This window comes from Papilio machaon, chromosome W, assembly GCF_912999745.1.
Source record: "Papilio machaon chromosome W, ilPapMach1.1, whole genome shotgun sequence".
NCBI lineage: Eukaryota > Metazoa > Arthropoda > Insecta > Lepidoptera > Papilionidae > Papilio > Papilio machaon.
This window is the reverse complement of record NC_060015.1, coordinates 3,557,682-3,577,606: the sequence shown is the minus strand read 5'-3', so window position 1 is coordinate 3,577,606 and position 19,925 is coordinate 3,557,682. Positions and strand designations below refer to the sequence as shown.

The following is a 19,925-nucleotide window of genomic DNA, read 5'->3' as shown; positions in this document are numbered from 1 at the left end:
ACGTGACGTCACTCCCGTGAAATATGAGGTTCAGCCTTGGACTCGTTCTGTGGTGGTTCCTTATTAGCACTGGTGACGGGTGCGGAAGAGTCCGCCTCCGTATTAGGATCGAATTTTTGGTGCAAAAGAGTGTGATTGTACGCTTGTACGCACAAATAAATAAAATCTGAAAGTTTTAAATAAATTGATACTACTTAGCTGAGTTTGCTTAACTGAGCTTAGTGCTCATTGCGGCAAAGCTTAGCGCTTGCACGCTCAAATTAATGAAGAAATTGTTATTACGAGCTTAGTGCTCATAGCCCATAGAGGCAAAAAATTAGCGCTTGCGTGCACAAAGAAAAATATAAATAAAAAAAAACGGCCTGGAGCTCAAAGCGGCGAAGTTACGGCTCGAACATTAAACAAACATTGCAAAAAATAAGAGGTCTAATGGCTGAGGGCAAATAGCGGGAAATCTGAAAGTTTTAAATAAATTGATACTACGAGCTTAGTGCTCATTGCGGCAAAGCTTAGAGCTTGCACGTTCAAATTTATGAAGAAATTGTTATTACGAGCTTAGTGCTCATAACCCATAGAGGCAAAAAATTAGCGCTTGCATGCACAAAGAAAAATATAAATAAAAATTTTAACGAGCTTAGTGCTCATAGCGGCAAAGCTGAGCGCTTGCACGCACAAAGAAAGTTATAAATAAATGATTATAATGAGCTTAGTACTCATAGCGACAAAGCTTAACGCTTGTACGCACAAATAAATAAACAAATTAATGATGATCTGTGAACTCACAGTGGCGGAGCTGAGTGCCCGCACGCAAATAAACATATAATACAAATTGCTATTAAACAGAGCCAGGAGCAAACATTGATTAACGGCGATCACACTAATAGCTTTGATAACTATTAAACTTACGGCGATTCTAGATACTCGCGTAAGATCATAAAGGCTCGCACAGATATGATATAGAAGATAAACTTACGGCGACTCAAGTTACTCGCGTAAGATCATTTGAAGATTTAACCATAAAAATTATAAAGGCTCGCGCAGATATGATGTTGAAGATAAACTAACGGCGATTCAAGTTACTCGCGTAAGGAGATTATAAAGGCTCGTACAGACATAATGTTGAAGATTAACTTACGGCGATTCAAGATACTCACGTAAGAATTGAATAGAATTTTATATGATAACAGCGGCGATACTACAGACCTCATAAGATTAAAGATTATACAGCGGCGATACTACAGACCTCATAAGATTAAAGATTATACAGCGGCGATACTGCAGACTTCAGAAGATTGAAGATAATACAGCGGCGATACTGCAGACTTCAGAAGATTGAAGATAATACAGCGGCGATACTATAGACTTCATAAGATTAAAGATAATACAGCGGCGATACTACGGACTTCATAATATTAAAGATTATACAGCGGCGATACTGCAGACTTCAGAAGATTGAAGATAATACAGCGGCGATACTGCAGACTTCAGAAGATTGAAGATAATACAGCGGCGATACTGCTGACTTCAGAAGATTGAAGATAATACAGCGGCGATACTGCAGACTTCAGAAGATTGAAGATAATACAGCGGCGATACTGCAGACTTCAGAAGATTGAAGATAATACAGCGGCGATACTACAGACTTCATAAGATTAAAGATTATCAGCTGCGATACTGCTGACTTCATAAGATTGAAGATTACACAGCTGCAATACTGCGCAAAAGGATAAAATTATAAAATCAATATTGTGGAAGAGCAAAGAACTAGCAGAGGAGTAAAAGTGAATATGGCAGTGGTACGAACTCGTAAAAAAAAAATGTGAAAAATAAAAGCAGCGTACTTCGGACTCGTAAAGAACAAAGGTAGCAAGCAACTGCATTGCTACGGACTTACAGAGGAAAAATATAACAAGAGCCTAGAGTTCAAATCAGTCAAAAATAAAAAAGCTAGACGTTGGATAAAAAGTTAATAAATAAAAAGGGAGGACATTCAAGAAGATATTCAAAAAAATATATGTATATTTATAAATATATGTCAGTCAAGGATGCAGGAACCAGGAATTGAAATAAACGCAAGATTCTAACGCCAAGAAGCGGGTCCCTCAAAGAAAATTACAAAGAATAGCAGTAAATTTAGGCCAGGGAAGAGATCTTCCTCGCCCTGCAATTTATAGCGGCCTCCACAGTTCTTCGATGATCGCTCTAATCAAAACCAAAGACAATGTGAAAACTTAAAAATAAAAAGAAAAGAGAAACAATATAGACTATGGGATGCGTGTTATAATTGTAAAAAAGATTCAAGAAAGGTAGAAATACAAATATGACATTAAATGGATATTAAGAAACACTATAATGTCCTACAGATTATTAAGAAAATAGTCGTACAAACAAGGAACGGTCGCTGACTAGACAATAAGGCAGGGTCAACAAAGTACAGGAAATAACGACGTTACAAGGAAGAACTTAAGGCGAGATTGCAGCAAAGGGTCAGATATGTTAACGGCGGGAAATATTACAAAATTTAAAGGTTACATAGGTAAATGTACATAGTGTAAAAAAGGTACAAAAGGTGCGACCAAGCATAACAACATAATGTTATAGTGAAATTCGCAATCTAAGAAGAGCAAGAGATAAATCGAGTCAATAAAAAACAATTATGCAGAATCAGTGGCGTTATCCTGAACGTGGGACCGCGATACCGAGAAGCTAGAGATGAAGAATGAAAGTCTGGAAACCAGCGCGATATAAGAAAATGGGTAGAAGTTTTATAACTCAATCGGGCGGAAAATATAGCTAAATATAAAGTCAAAATGTAACAATGTGGGAACTTTAAATTGCGAATGCCATAGTCGGATACAGAAATACTAAACCAAATAAAAAAAAAAAAAAGGGATTGCTAGGTCCTGCACTGCAATGACCAAACGTTTGAGAGATGGCTAAATAAGAAACTATTCAACATTCACGTATAAGCTCATTACATAGAATAGTCCATGTGAGAAAGAAGAAAGATGCCAGCAAAGTCTTGAAGTAAATATCTAAACCTAAACATACCCATAAATAGATAGGGTATAAAGAAAATAAAGAATCAAAATTACGCGGCATGACGCCGTCTGAGGAAGTTGTCAAAGCGACAAGAAAACAAACTATGGTGTGACGTGCTGTTCGGAGCGTACAACTGTGAAATATGCTATGATGAATACAAACAAATAGTCATACAATAGAAATGTCATGAATTAAAATATAACGGGAAAGTCTTAAATTACAAGACACGTTAAGAAAATTAACTATTATCGTGGAGTAATACTTAACAATGAACCAAATAATTCTTGTTACGAGACTATGCAATCATCAAAAAATAAGAAAAGCTTAAGGTCAGCGTGAAACCATGGATAGAAGAAAAGAGAAGATATTTGTATCGGAAGAGTAGTAAAGTTTTTACAAACTATCACACAAGCAGAAACAAAGTCAATAGTAGAAAGTATTGAATACTTCAAGTTAAGCTAAGAAGTAAAACAATATTGAATAACAGCGTAAATTAAGGTCCAAGCGTATAGTTAACATTAAAATGACGGGTCAGCCGCTAGGAGAACTGATGTATGTTACCCATCGGGAGTATGTAAAGATAGCCCTGGGGCTTGAATGTTGAAATACTCACAGTTAAAAATTAGAGAGAAGAAGAGGACACAAGTTCTACAATGGCGATCTACATTAAGAAAAGAAATAATAGGACAACATATATTTCACCAACAATTAGAGGATTAACTTTATGGAAAAGACAGTGTTACTATATGAATAATGTTATTGAATATGTGGCCATAAATCAATGAATCACGAATAATCACAAGGAATAACGAACTAAGTTTTTGAAATATCACCGTCTTCCAGGATGACATGACGAACCCTGTAATGCTGTGTTTTATATTACCAGATCTAGCGTACTCCTGCGGTTACGACTGAAGAGTATGATTGATATGATCAATAAAACGAAACCTTAAATTGGCACCTGGACAAACTAAGCTGAGATTGAAATATTTACAAAAAACTAAACGGAAGGTTATTGAAAATGAAGAAGAAGAAAAAGAAATATACTACTTAAATAAATAAGAGACATATTTGTGGTGAATCCATGACAAAGGAGTTACTTTGAAAAAAATGAAACTGGTAAGCAGACCACATGTGGCCGTTTTCAAAAGGCAACATGTACAAACACTATACATTGAAGAAATTATACAACAGATTTATGTACAAGAAAAGGAATAGGTAGAAGGGAAACGAGGAGTATATAGATCCGATTAAGTGTCAAGTTAGAGGATATAAATTAATTCAACATGGGAAGTAATTAAAAAAAAAAAGTAAGGTTTTCAAACAAGGTGACCACAGCAGAAACACAGTGTGTTATACAAATACATAGTTGAAGATGTAGTTGGGAAAGCAATAAGGAATGTGTTAATTGTACCAAGTAACGAAAGAAGAGAGGCGGATTTGGAAATCACACGACATCTTTGGACAGTTGAGAACTGAGCACATTATGAGACAACCAAAACAAGTCAAGATCACTTTTTGAACAAAACAACTGATGTTATTAGCATTGCGGGCATTATGATATAAAACAATAGTATCGACGAGACTGGAAAACTTGAAATTGGGAGTAGTAAAGCTAAAACAAAGCCATGAAACATGTCAGAATTGATGTATGAAATTAAACGGTAGAGAACAATAAAATACATAAGTGTTAAAGAATGTATCGTCAGTAAAAAGTAAACCAAGAATAAAATAACAATCATACTTGATGAATGTCAGATCGATTATTAGTTGGAACACAAAACAGTATGTAGATACTTGTATATAGCGGGCACACGGATTTCACAATTAACAATATTTAATATGGGTTATGAGTAAAGAAAGGATAGCATCATATAGAAGAAGGAAGCTTTACAAACACGAAGTCAATACACGACAAGAAGTCCCGTGAAAAAAGAAATTAATGCCGCGACACGCCTACTTCCGAGAATATACGAATCATATGCAGCATCGCCTTTCGCCTTGCGTCGCGCGCCTTCTCCTCGCGCTTCGCTCCGCCGGCAGGACTGTCGTAAGACAGTTTCTATATAATTTCCCGCGCCCCGCTCCGCCCACCAGAACTGTCGTGAGCCGACGTCTACCTGCAAGTTGTCTCTATCGTCGCACGTCTTGAGGCTATATCCCCGCACCCCGCACGCCGCCAGAGCTGTCCTGAGCCTCAGCCTACCTGCAAGCTGTCTGCATTGTCGCCCGCCTGCTGACTATCCAGAATTCTCCTACCAAATATTGAATCTACCCGCGCCGCGCCCGCCCGCCAGAGCTGTCCTGAGCCTCAGCCTACCTGCCAGCTGTCTGCATCGTCGCCCGCCTGCTGGCTATCCAGAATGCTCCTACCAAATATTGAATCTACCCGCGCCGCGCCCACCCAGCAGAGCTGTCATGTGCCAACGTCTACTTGTAAGAAGCCCTCATCCTCGCAATCCGGAGACTTCCCAGAATGTTCGTATCAACGACCATGGCTAGAGCAGAGCCTGTCCATAGTAACGGAAGATTCCACAGCAACGATAAAAATATGTAGAGCATACGTGATATGTAGCAGGAAGTCTAAAAGATTGGGGCGCACGTAACACACACACACCTATGAAGATCGTGTAAATGCTCATGCTTGGTCAGGCATCTAAGAACATATATAAGGCGAAATACACATCAAATAAACCTCTTCCGTTACCAGCATTAGGTGGTTTTATTTCCCCGTGCTCCGCATTGGGGGTGCACCGTTGATTATTGCCGGTGCACCTCCCGTGCGAGTTGTTCTGTATATCCGCAGTCGGTCCCCTACCCGGGGCCGATTTAGGATGTACAGTGATGCTTCCTGTTACAAGTTTTACATTTCATATTCATCCGACAATTAATATTCAAGTGACTTGAGCGAAGGCAATTAAAACACAAACCGTGATTTTTAGCTATCTGGCGACGCTGATCGACTGTTTCCTGAATAAACCTTTTACAACGACACAAGAGATGCTCTTCAGAACAAAGTGGACAGGATATTTTTGAAACTACATGCAATGATTTAGTACTGCTACTGGACTTGCTACTCTGTGGTTCTAAAAATTCAAGAGCTCGAAAACGTTTTTCCAAGAAGTCCCGAAAAGTTTTGAAGCTAGGAAGTTCATCGCAAGATTGACTAACCTGGAGTTCCCACTGCTTCCTAGTCTCAACGTCCAACTTGGAACCTATCAAATAAATAACAATAATATCCCAAGCGCCTACTTGTACCCCTAGATTTGATAACTCGTGTAAGCAATCGGTTGTAGTGTCTAAAAGTTGCTTGAGAGTTATAGATGACTCAATGGTCATTTGTTTTTGGTTCAGTAGACGCTTGAGAATACAATTCGCCAAGAACCTTTTATTGTTGTATCGGCTATTTAATAGAGACCAACATTTTTTATAGTTTGCATGCGTGATAGGAATGTGCTTTATGAGCTGTGCGGCTTCACCTGACAACTGAGATCTTAAATAGTGTAGTCGTTGTACATCATCAAGAGTTTCATTACCATCAATTAATGACAAAAACAAATCCCTAAATGTTGACCACTCTTGGTATTTACCGCTAAAAATGGGAATGGTTATTTTAGGTAATTTAGCAATCGATTTTGTTTTCGTATCGTTATCTGGTGAAGCCTCACTTTTATTACATGACTGTAAACTATTAGATAAAGCATTTTTTAATTCTACCTTATAAGTTATAAAAATATCCGTGACCGTTTCAAACACGTCATTTTTGATATAACTTGTTGAGTTTAAATCCGCTTCAGTGTATTTCATTAAAAGATCTTCATGTTTCCTTGTGAAATCTTCGAATTGTTTATCCAAAATTTCCAATCGAGATTCTACATATGCTTGATTTACCCTCTCTTTTGGAGACTTTTTGAAATTAATAAGTCCCTTATGAATACGACATTTAATGTCTTCTAATAATCTTAACTGCGCCTCCATGTTATTTAGTGTTTACGTGCACTTTGAACACTATTAATAACTTCTCTTACTTGCTCCGATCCGTTCCGCCGACCGCAGTCCGTTCGGCTCAGCACAGCCGACCCGCTCGTCGCTCAGCACGGCTTCGTTGCCGTACAGCTCCGTTGACCACTCAGCTCCGTCGCTGTAGACCGCTATCCTCGCTCAGTTCGGAGAAAACATCCGGCTCGAAGGACCTTATGTCTATGCCTTCAGGGTCGAGAATATTTGTTCACAGCACAACACAGCACTTTTAACACTAAATAAAACCACATGTATTCAGAACGAAGACATTTATTACAAATTAATCAAAATCACTTATTGACAATACAAAAACGTAACCATACCACGCATTAAAATCAAACAACGCCATCTAGGCAAAGCAAGTGTAATCGTTGTACAATAATTAAAGTGATACAGTTTGTTAAGACGTGAATAACATTAAAATTTAATTTAATTTTCTTTTTCCGCTTATATAATTATTCTGATCTTTTAGTAAACTTATTTCGATTTTAATTATTTATTTTATGTCGCGATAAGTTTCCTTCGTTTTTTAGCCGACTTCAAAAAGAAGGAGGTTATCAATTCGACTGTATTTTTTTTTTTTTTTTTTATGTGTGTTACCGCGAAACTCCGCCCCTGGTGGTCCGATTTTGATGAAAAATATTTTAATCGAAAGGAAGTGCTTGCAGGTGGGTCCCATTTTTTTGTTTTTTTTTTTAAATAACTAGAAGACTAGTAGATTTTGAATATAGCTTCAAAATTTGTTGTGAAAATTAGGGACATTTTTGCTTTCAGCGCTTACGTAGGCTAAACTATAGGACCTACATAAAAATGATGTATGGCGAATTGTAGCTCTTTAAATGTGCTAAATAAAAGTCAGCGATAGCATATATCTATCTTTTATAGTTTTCTCACAATAACCATTTTTTTCTTCAGAAACATCAATTAAATTCATGCCCTATTTCCGACGCTATTATTAGAGTTCAGTATTAACCCTTATGTAAATAAACATGTTCATTATCAAGAGAATTTAATGTAGATTATATTTGCAATTGAAACTATATCATTCTGTCTAATAGTTTAGGAGATATCGTAAGAATAAAATTACGCGGAAACGAAAAATGCTACACGAAAAGCACAATTTTGCTTTCTGGGCTTACGTAGGTCAAACTATATGACTTACATAAAAATGATGTATGGAGTAATTATAGATCCTTAAATTTGCTAAATAACAGTCTTCGGTGGCATATATCTATCATCTATGGATGTCTCACAAAAACCATGTTATTGTGAACAAACTTCGATTAAAATGCACACGAAAAACAGCGTCGTAAGCTTACGGCGCTATTATATTATATTCGATATGAATCCTTATCCAAATAAATATGTTTGATGGCTAGAGTATTAAATGCAGATTACATTAGCCTTTAAACTATGTAATTCTGATCAATAGTTTGGGAGATATTAAATAATTAAAAACTACGCGCATTCGAAAAATGCTAGTGCGGCGCGCGGCTGGACAAAATTAAAGGCACGCTACGATGTATTAGTTCGTTAATTTTCAATTTGTATACCGATTTTGATAATTATTTCATTGTTTAAAAGATAAGTGGTTATCTGCTGCATTCTAAATTAGTTTTTGAATTGAAGTACACACATATCAAATAGGAAAGTCCTTTTCTTTATTTGTCTTATTTATGTCTTTATATGTATTAAGGAAATTTGTAATTGAACTTCAAATTCACTAAAAATTGTGAAATAAAACAAAAATTTTAAGAAAAAAAAATAGCCGACTTCAAAAAAAAACAATCTCAAACAAAATGCACTCAAAAGTAACCTAAAAAAACCAATTTCAAACAAAATGCACTCAAAAGTAACCTAAAAAAACCAATTTCAAACAAAATGCACTCAAAAGTAACATAAAAAAACAATTTTAAACAAAATGCATTCAAAAGTACCATAAAAAACAATCTCAAACAAAATGCACTAAAAAGAAACAAAATAATGACATGAAAACTTCTTTCTTCCTTTATTCTCTCTTTCAAAAACCCTCTAAACTCTAAAGAAAGTTCTCTTCTTTCTTGTAACATGTCTATATTGTATAATTATTGTTATTTTGGAGTCGGTTTCGGCCTAAGTAGGGACATAAACGTAAGTATGTCTCACATCTCAAATATAAAATGTATAATATTATATTTACTTCGGCCGACACCGACTGCAAAATAACAATAATTATACAATATAGACATGTTACAAGAAAGAAGAGAACTTTCTTTAGAGTTTAGAGGGTTTTTGAAAGAGAGAATAAAGGAAGAAAGAAGTTTTCATGTCATTATTTTGTTTCTTTTTAGTGCATTTTGTTTGAGATTGGTTTTTTTAGGTTACTTTTGAGTGCATTTTGTTTGAAATTGGTTTTTTTAGGTTACTTTTGAGTGCATTTTGTTTGAGATTGTTTTTTTTTTTTATACTCATAATCTGTAAATAAGTAAAATGGCGAATCAAAAAATCATTCTACCTGACGTTGGCTAATGCACAAACCGTGCCAAAGCCAAAAATAAAAAGAAAAAGAAGACGTCAAGTCTATGACACGGTAGCACGGTAATAATAATACCGTGAGTGAGAGATACAGTTATACCCAAGTCTATGACACGGTAATAATAATACCGTGAGTGAGAGAGATACAGTTATACCTAATTCCTGTGACGTGACAAAGACAGTGATAACTATCTTCTGTCCCTTTCTGTGTACTAGGCTTTGGTTTGTTTGGAACACCTCCGTGAAGTTGGCCCCCTCCCTTTAATTTTTTTAACTTTTTTTTACGCAAATCGTTTGAGAATCGTTTGAGAGGGTTTGAGAGAAAAGAAATATCGTTTGAGAGTTCCTACTTTCTCCGTAAAAACAATTTCAAATTCTAGTGTGAAGTTGGCCCCCTCACTTTACTTTTTTTTCTTTTTTTCAATGCGAATCGTTAGAGAGTCGTTTGAGAGACATTAAGAGAAAAGAAATATCGTTTGAGAGTTTTTACTTTTTCTGTAATAAATATTTTAATTCTGGGCATCGAAAGTTACAAATCGATTTTCCTTTTTTTCCGAATTAAATATGGCAATCATGCACTTGGACGTTTCAAATTTATTGTGTAGGTAGAGATTGGTAAGAGAGTGATTGAGAGAAAAGAGAAATCGTTTGAGAGTTAATACTTTTCCTGAAATATATATTTCAATGTCGGAATCGAAAGTTACTAATCGATTTTCCTTTTTTTTCCGAAATAATTATGGCAATCATGCACTTGGACGTTTCAAATTTATTGTGTAGGTAGAGAATGCTTAGAGTGATTGAGAGAAAAGAGAAATCGTTTGAGAGTTAATTCTTTTCCTGAAATAAATATTTCAATTTCTGAATCGAAAGTAACAAATCGATTTTCCTTTTTTCCGAATTAAATATGGCAATCAATCACTTAGACGATTTAAATTTATGGTGTAGACGGAGAATGGTAATAGAGTGATTGAGAGAAAACAGAAATCGTTTGAGAGTTAATACTTTTTTGAAATAAATATTTCAATGTCGGAATCGAAAGTTACAAATCGATTTTTCTTTTATTACGAATTAAATATGGCAATCATGCACTAAGACGTTTCAAATTTATTGTGTAGGTAGAGAATGCTTAGAGAGTGATTGAGAGAAAAGATAAATCGTTTGAGAGTTAATACTTTTTCTGAAATATATATTTCAATGTCGGAATCGAAAATTACTAATCGATTTTCCTATTTTTCCGAAATAATTATGGCAATCATGCACTTAGACGTTTCAAATTTTTTGTATAGGTAGAGAATGATTAGGCAGTGATTGAGAGAAAAGAGAAATCGTTTGAGAGCAGATACTTTTCCTGAAATAAATATTTCAATTTCGGAATCGTAAGTAACAAATCGATTTTCAAAAACTTACAAATCTCAAAAATTGAAATATTTATTTCAGAAAAAGTATTAACTCTCAAACGATTTATCTGTTCTTTAAATCAATCTATAACCATTCTCTACCTACACAATAAATTTGAATCGTTTATCCTCATGATTCCCATATTTAATTCGAAAAAAAGGAAAATCGATTTGTAGCTTTCGATTCCGACAGTGAAATATTTTTTTCAGAAAAAGTATTAACTCTCAAACGATTTCTGTTTTTTTTTAATTACTCTTTAAGCATTCTCTACCTACAAAATAAAATTGAATCCTCTAAGTGGATGATTGCCATATTTAATTCGGAAAAAAGGACAATCGATTTGTTAATTTCGATTCCGAAATTGAAACATTTATTTCAGAAAAAGTATTAACTCTCAAACGATTTCTCTTTTCTCTCAATTACTCTCTAAGCATTCTCTACCTACACAATAAATTTGAAACGTCTTAGTGCAGGATTGCCATATTTAATTCGGAAAAAAGGAAAATCGATTTGTTACTTACGATTCCGACATTGAAATATATATTTCAGAAAAAGTATTACTCTCAAACGATTTCTCTTTTCTCTCAATCACTCTCTAATCATTTTCTACCTACACAATAAATTTGAAACGTCTAAGTGCATGATTGCCATAATTATTTCGAAAAAAAAGAAAAATCGATTAGTAACTTTCGATTCCGACATTGAAATATATTTTTCAGAAAAAGTATTAACTCTCAAACGATTTCTCTTTTCTCTCAATCACTCTATTACCATTCCCTACCTACACCATAAATTTGAATCGTCTAAGTGGATGATTGCTATATTTAATTCGGAAAAAAGGAAAATCGATTTGTTACTTTCGATTCCGACATTGAAATATATTTTTCAGAAAAAGTATTAACTCTCAAACGATTTCTCTTTTCTCTCAATCACTCTCTTACCATTCTCTACCTACACAATAAATTTGAAACGTCCAAGTGCATGATTGCCATATTTAATTCGGAAAAAAAGGAAAATCGATTTGTAACTTTCGATGCCCAGAATTAAAATATTTATTACAGAAAAAGTAAAAACTCTCAAACGATATTTCTTTTCTCTTAATGTCTCTCAAACGACTCTCTAACGATTCGCATTGAAAAAAAGAAAAAAAAGTAAAGTGAGGGGGCCAACTTCACACTAGAATTTGAAATTGTTTTTACGGAGAAAGTAGGAACTCTCAAACGATATTTCTTTTCTCTCAAACCCTCTCAAACGATTCTCAAACGATTTGCGTAAAAAAAAGTTAAAAAAATTAAAGTGAGGGGGCCAACTTCACGGAGGTCCACGACACCCACGACACCTCAGATTAAGAATTATATAGACAAGTCTATGACACGGTAATAATAATACCGTGAGTGAGAGAGATACAGTTATACCCAATTCCTGTGACGTGACAAAGACAGGGATAACTATCTTCTGTCCCTTTCTGCGTACCAGGCTTTGGGGTTTGTTTGGAACAAAGGTTGTCCCCCACAAACAACCTAGGTTGTCCCTAACAAAGTTTGACATTCGTGCTATTTTTCGAAAATTGTGAGTACTTAGTGGCTGTAATTGTGCAAAAATATTTTGATATTACAGTTTTAGTGAGATCAAGTGTATAAAACATGGTATACTGCTGTATTGTTGGTTGTAAAAGCCGTAGTCAGCGAAAAGAGAAAAACATAACCTTTCAATCGTAAGTACTGAAACTACGCACTTATTCACATGTATTCATACAAAATAAGGAAGAAAATACAAACTAGTTGTTCTTTACAGTCTTTGTAATAACTAATATGTTAAAATACGGGTAAAATCAGCTAAAATAAAATAGTATTTTTCGAACATTATGCGCCCAAACGCAGATGTCATTTGTGTCAAATAATATACTGTAGATCTGGGAAACAAGTCTATGACACGGTAATAATAATACCGTGAGTGAGAGAGATACAGTTATACACAATTCCTGTGACGTGACAAAGACAGGGATAACTATCTTCCATCCCTTTCTGCGTACCAGGGTTTGGGGTTTGTTTGGAACAAAGGTTGTCCCCTACAAACAACCTAGGTTGTCCCTAACAAAGTTTGACATTCGTGCTATTTTTCGAAAATTGTGAGTACTTAGTGGCTGTAATTGTGCAAAAATATTTTGATATTACAGTTTTAGTAAGGTAAAGTTTATAAAACATAGTATACTGCTGTATTGTTGGATGTAAAAGCCGTAGTGAGCGAAAAGAGAAAAACATAATCTTTCACTCGTAAGTACTGAAACTACGCACTTATTCACATGTATTCATACAAAATAAGGAAGAAAATACAAACTAGTTGTTCTTTACAGTTTTTGTAATAACTAATATGTTAAAATACGGGTAAAATCAGCTAAAATAAAATAGTATTTTTCGAACATTATGCGCCCAAACGCAGATGTCATTTGTGTCAAATAATATACTGTAGATCTGGGAGACAAGCGGCCATATTAAACTTCTTTTCAAATTGGTTGGTTATTACCCGTAAAAATAATACCACCATCTTGTTGTAAAAATTACCCTGAATTTAGGGGAAATAAATTATAGTATGTATAATGTATATAAATGAGACAATTCACATTTTTTATACTATTTTCAACAGATTTCAAAAGGAGTTTTTAATTCTGGTATATGCTGTGTTTTTAAATATTTGATACTTTCTTATCCCGTTGATTTTAAAGAGTATGCTTTTTAATTTGTCCCGTGTAAATTTTGTTTCTTAGAAATTACAATCAAAATAGTTTAATATTAAGTAGTTTTACATGTAGTGTTCACTGTAATGATATACAGAGTAATTTAAAATTATATGACTATGATATTGGTATGTTTTTTTTAGCTTTTTATGAAGACTTAGGGCTTCGTGCATATCGAAGAAAAATAGGACATCGTTTGAATGCTCGTCTAATGGACCTAAGACTGAAGAGATGCCGCGCTTTGTTGAAGCAGTACGCGGGAAAAAAATATCGGGAAATTCTTTTTTTGGAGTCACTCAAGACATCCTTGATTAAGGCAGCCGCCGATATTGACATGGACCTCGTTCGTGCTGTGATAGACGACTGGCCGAGCAGATTGAAGGCCTGTATTCAAAATCACGGATGTCATTTTGAGTAAACTTTAGTGTCATAAGAATCTATGTTTTGTTAAGTTCATTTTGGTATATAAATGGTCACATAATGAATAAACTTGTTTCAATTATTTTATATTAAACATGTAACAGAATTTATGACCTGACTAAGTATTACTAAAAAAATCTGTTTACGTAATCTTAGTCACATAAACAAAAATTACGCATTGTTTTTTATATTTATTACGTTTATTAATTACAATTTAATTGGGGATATATAAATTGGTCTATATTAAATTATATCGTAATTATTCATTTTCGGGACAAAACAAATAACTGGTAACCCCAATCCTTTTACTTATATATAGGTATAGTCTATAGTACTCTCTATCTGTCCCTTACGGGTGAACGCGCATGCCATATCTATATAATTCTTCATCTGAGCTGGGAAACAAGCGGCCATATTAAACTTCTTTTCAAATTGGTTGGTTATTACCCATAAAAATAATACCACCATCTTGTTGTAAAAATTACCCTGAATTTAGGGGAAATAAATTATAGTATGTATAATGTATATAAATGAAACAATTCACATTTTTGATACTATTTTCAACAGATTTCAAAAGGAGTTTTTAATTCTGGCATATGCTGTGTTTTTAAATATTTGATACTTTCTTATCCCGTTGATTTTAAAGAGTATGCTTTTTAACACGTTAACTGCGGATTGAGGCAGGATAGGCCCAAAGCGTGACTTCTCGCTGGTGCGGCAGTCAAAATCGGGTTGTTTCGCTCTGTGCGGGAGGCTACTAGATCAGTATTTCTATGAGTACGACAGAGACAAATATATAGAAATGTTTCTCTTGCGATATCTAGCCGAATAGCGTAATTAGATAAAAATGAGGTCTCACAGGCCCCAAACGCACTAAAAAGAAATAAATTACGCCTAGTGCGGATTGAGGTCAAATCTATCTCAAAATTTGTAGGTCTCATGGCCGCACTACACGAAGCGCGGGCGGCGCGGGCGCCGCGCATCCTAGCTTAGTGTTGTGGAAAGTTTCGATAACGTTTCGAGTTTCGAGGACGTTTTGGCAGTATTTATTAAAGATTAAGCGTAGAACTTTATTTTAAAATCCTTAACGTTTTAAACCAATAATGGTGCTTCATCTGACTTATTTGAAAATGTTTATTGGAGTTATGAGAAACTATGTTGACCTCGGTAAAAATTTTACTTATACTATACAAAACCTAAATTACTGCAACTTTGAATTTTAAGGGGGTGGCCTGTGTCTATGATGAACCAAAAGTGCATAAATCGGACACAGAATGTATTTACGAGCCAGAAACACAACACTAAAAGCCAAGCTACTATTAACTAATTCTACTTAAATAGCACGATTAGTACGTCTTATACTTAATATAATATTCGCACGCACGCACATTCACCACTAACAATACTCAATTATCATCATTATTTTGTTTTGGCACATGGATGTTGCCTTAAAATGTGTGCTCAGTTGTGGATTATTCTTCACTGTTATTTTAAGCAAGTCACAGTTCCATTCGAAGTTTAGTCCATAGTGGCAATTTTTACCATTGTGTGCTGATCATCGTTTATGTACAGAGAACGTTGAAAGTTTTTGCTGATGATCTAAAATATATATTTTATTCCAAGATTTCCTATCGGCAGATGTGCTGATCATTTGTTCCAAAGAGGTGGTCAAAGAAAGTGCTACGTAGGTTGCTACGAAAAATTAAGATTGACATTAAATGGCACGCAAGCTGCTAAGAAAACTAAAAAATTTGTGACTTTTTGTGTCCAGTGTGACAAATCTTTTTGTTTACCATGTTTTAATGAAAAACATTTTCTGTGATTAATACTCAATAAACATTTATCGTAACTACAACTCTCTTTCAATCCCATCACTAGTCGAGGCATTAATTGACCTTCCTTTCAGTGCGATTTGAGGCAGAACCGATGACAAATTTTTAATTTTACTTTATTCATTAACGAAACGTCCTAACTCCAGGCGAAGCTAGATTCATATTATGCACATATTTAAGTTCATAAGAGTGAAGTTTCAAGCAAATATCGTCTAATTTGGATTTTTTAAAAATGTTTTTCGAAAACATAATTTTGTGAGGCAGGAGAGGCCTCAATAGCACTGGAAAAACGTTCAACTTTGCCACGAACAGGCCTCAAACGCACTGGCTGAAAGTTCCTCCAAAATGGCCTCGCAGTTAACGTGTTAATTTGTCCCATGTAAATTTTGTTTCTTAGAAATTACAATCAAAATAGTTTAATATTAAGTAGTTTTACATGTAGTGTTCACTGTAATGATATACAGAGTAATTTAAAATTATATGACTAAAATATTGGTATGTTTTTTTTTAGCTTTTTATGAAGACTTAGGGCTTCGTGCATATCGAAGAAAAATAGGACATCATTTGAATGCTCGTCTAATGGAAATAAGACTGAAGAGATGCCGCGCTTTGTTGAAGCGGTACGCGGGAAAAAAATATCGGGAAATTCTTTTTTTGGAGTCACTCAAGACATCCTTGATTAAGGCAGCCGCCGATATTGACATGGACCTCGTTCGTGCTGTGATAGACGACTGGCCGAGCAGATTGAAGGCCTGTATTCAAAATCACGGAAGTCATTTTGAATAAACTTTAGTGTCATAAGAATCTATGTTTTGTTAAGTTCATTTTGGTATATAAATGGTCACATAATGAATAAACTTGTTTCAATTATTTTATATTAAACATGTGACAGAATTTATGACCTGACTAAGTATTACTAAAAAAATCTGTTTACGTAATCTTAGTCACATAAACAAAAATTACGCATTGTTTTTTATATTTATTACATTTATTAATTACAATTTAATTGGGAATATATAAATTGGTATATATTAAATTATATCGTAATTATTCATTTTCGGGACAAAACAAATAACTGGTAACCCCAATCCTTTTACTTATATATAGGTATAGTCTATAGTACTCTCTATCTGTCCCTTACGGGTGAACGCGCATGTCATATCTATATAATTCTTCATCTGAGTATATAGATATGGCATACGCGTTCACCCGTAAGGGACAGATAGAGAGTACTATAGACTATACCTATATATAAGTGAGAGGATTGGGGTTACCAGTTATTTGTTTTGTCCCGAAAATTAATAATTACGATATAATTTAATATATACCAATTTATATATTCCCAATTAAATTTTAATTAATAAATGTAATAAATATAAAAAACAATGCGTAATTTTTGTTTATGTGGCTAAGATTAGGTAAACAGATTTTTTGGTAATACTTAGTCAATATGTATGTACTTAGTATGTTTAATATAAAATAATTGAAACAAGTTTATTCATTATGTGACCATTTATATACCAAAATGAACTTAACAAAACATAGATTCTTATGACACTAAAGTTTATTCAAAATGACCTCCGTGATTTTGAATACAGGCCTTCAATCTGCTCGGCCAGTCGTCTTGTTTTTTTTTTTTGTTGACGCGGGGAATGCATTTACGCACTTCGCCGTCCGTGCTGCGGGGGCAGCAGGGACGGTTTCGCGTGGGACTCGCCGGCCGCAGAAGGCGACCGGAATACCCACTAAACCCCGCGGTGTTCTCCTTCGCCTGACCGGGCCGTGGCATCTACGTTAGTTTATCCACGACCCGGCTAGGGGAGCCCCTTAATAGGGGCTCGACACGTGTAGGGAGGGGCTGTTTTTAACACCCCTCCCATCACCCTATGATGCCCTCCCTCGGAACACAGGAGAGAGGGCATCCGCCACATTCGGCGCAGCAGGCCCCCCGGCCTGCCGCGCGTGGCCACCTCAAATTGGTTGAAGGGCCGCGGCGTACCTCGTACGCCGGCGGCCCCTCGCTGGGGCCCTGCGGGGCGGCAGCGTTTCGCTGGCGCGTTCCCGTTCCCGCAGGGCTTCTCTCTTGGCCGCCATCACCTCGCGTGCAAACGAGGCGATGGCGGCCCAGCTCTGCTCGCTGTCGGCCATCGATCTAACAACGGCCGGCAGCGACAGATCGCGTCCTATTGCGCCAGTGAGTGTGGCGCGTTGAGCGTCCCAGGCCGTGCACACGGCGAGCGTATGCTCGGCCGTGTCCACGGCGCCGGTCGCGCAATGTCGGCAACCGGGATCCGACTCAATTCCCACAACTTCACACAGGTAACGGCCAAAACAGCCGTGCCCTATGAGAAGCTGCGTCAGGAAGTAAGTCGGCTCCCGGTGCTTCGCCTCCACCCACTGGCGCAGGACGGGGCGGACAGCCTCGACGAGTCGCCTGCTCACCGAGGTGTCCGCCAACCTCTCCTCCCATCGCCGGAAGAGATCGTCACGTCCTTCCTTTCTCCAGCGTACGATCTCTTCCGGGAGGGGTTCTTCACCTCTATGCCGCATCAGGGCCCTTCTCCGGTAAACCTCCGCCAGGACCCCGGCTTCGAGGTCCCAAGGGAGGCTCCCGGAGATGAGGCACGCCGCCTCGTACGAGACGGTGCGATACGCTCTGGAGGCCCGCTGAGCCATGGTCCGTTGCGCACGTCGCAACAGGACCATGTTATCCTTGCTCAGGGGCTTCGACGCCCAAATGGGCGCTCCGTAGAGCGCCTTAGAGCGCACCACACCGTCGTATAGGCGGCGGCATACACCGCCCGCTCCCCCACAGTTGGGGAGCAGCCTGGTGAGCATTCCCGCATACTTCACCAGCTTTGGTGCAAGTATCCGGAAATGCTCACCGAACCCCCATCGGCTGTCGAGGACGAGACCAAGATATTTCATAGTCCCCCCGACAGCAATGGGGGTGCCGCTCACAACGATGGAATAGCCGCGGGGGGGCTTAGTCCGAGGCCCATGGAAGAACATGGCCTCGGACTTCTCGAGGGCCACGTTGAGGCCCAGGGCCCTGATGCGGCGCACCACGTGGGCCGTGCCCGCAGTTGCGAGCACGCCCGCGTCCCGGAACGTTGGGCCCCGCGCGGTGACCAGGGTGTCGTCGGCATAACAAAGAACTTCGACACCCCGGAGATTGGCACCGCGCAGAACCCAATCGTATCCGATGTTCCACAGGAGCGGCCCGAGGACCGACCCCTGTGGAACACCGCACGTCATGTCCCTGCGGACTACCTGGTCTCGGGCCGGATAAAATATGGCCCGGTCGACGAAGTAGTCCGCAAGGACTCGCCTGAGGTACCGGACGCGGTGGTACCTCAGCGCCTCCGCGATTGTCGGCCAGGGGATCGTGTTGAAGGCGTTCGCGATGTCCAGCGACACCGCCAACAACACTCCCCCGTGGCCGACAACCTCCTCGACCCTGTCCCTGAATCGGGTGATGGCGTCAATGGTGGACCGCCCGCGACGGAAGCCGAACTGGCCGCCGCTCAAATTGGGCCCAACCGCCTCCATGTGCGCGACGAGACGCGCAGCGAGCACTCGCTCGAACAGCTTGCACGCCTCGTCGAGCAACACGATGGGGCGGTAGGCCGACGGCGAGTCGGCCGGGCGCCCGGGCTTCCGGAGAAGCACGAGCTTACCCGTCTTCCACCGCCGCGGGACTCTTCCGGACGCCAAGCACTCCGACAACAGAGACAGCGTCTCCTCCTTGTAAGGTATTTGTCGGGTATGCGCTTGCACTGAATAAATTAGTTCGTTACCTACCGCCCGGCGGCCCGGCGAGTCGCTCACCGACTATTTACTAGCGCTGAAACATCTCGCGGCCACCTGCAATTTCGGCAAGTGCAACACATGCTCGACCATCGAGGAGAACTTACGCGGCCAATTCGTATCAGGTCTGGCTAGTGATGCGATGCGTGCAAGAA

At 37.9% G+C, this 19,925-nt stretch overlaps 1 protein-coding gene across 1 annotated transcript; it reads right to left on the bottom strand.

Moving 5' to 3' along the window:
- Positions 1–8: 8 nt before the first annotated feature.
- On the bottom strand, positions 9–19,863 carry LOC123722916. Its single transcript, XM_045685476.1, has 7 exons — positions 19,828–19,863; positions 19,209–19,707; positions 17,960–19,118; positions 7,071–7,183; positions 5,973–6,257; positions 5,750–5,893; positions 9–166 (listed from the first exon to the last, which is right to left on the bottom strand). The coding sequence occupies exons 1-7, from the start codon at positions 19,861–19,863 to the stop codon at positions 9–11; spliced, it is 2,394 nt and encodes a 797-aa protein (XP_045541432.1).
- Positions 19,864–19,925: the final 62 nt, after the last annotated feature.

Excerpts from the sequence above, each read along its gene's own strand:
- LOC123722916 (XM_045685476.1), bottom strand. The coding sequence starts at position 19,863 with ATGGTCGAGCATGTGTTGCACTTGCCGAAATTGCAG. Across the intron at positions 19,119-19,208 it reads CCGCAGGGACATGACGTGCG|TTCTTTGTTATGCCGACGAC; the intron begins GTGTTCCACAGG and ends GGGGTGTCGAAG. Across the intron at positions 7,184-17,959 it reads AGGGGCCGCCGGCGTACGAG|CGACGGAGCTGAGTGGTCAA; the intron begins GTACGCCGCGGC and ends AGCGGTCTACAG.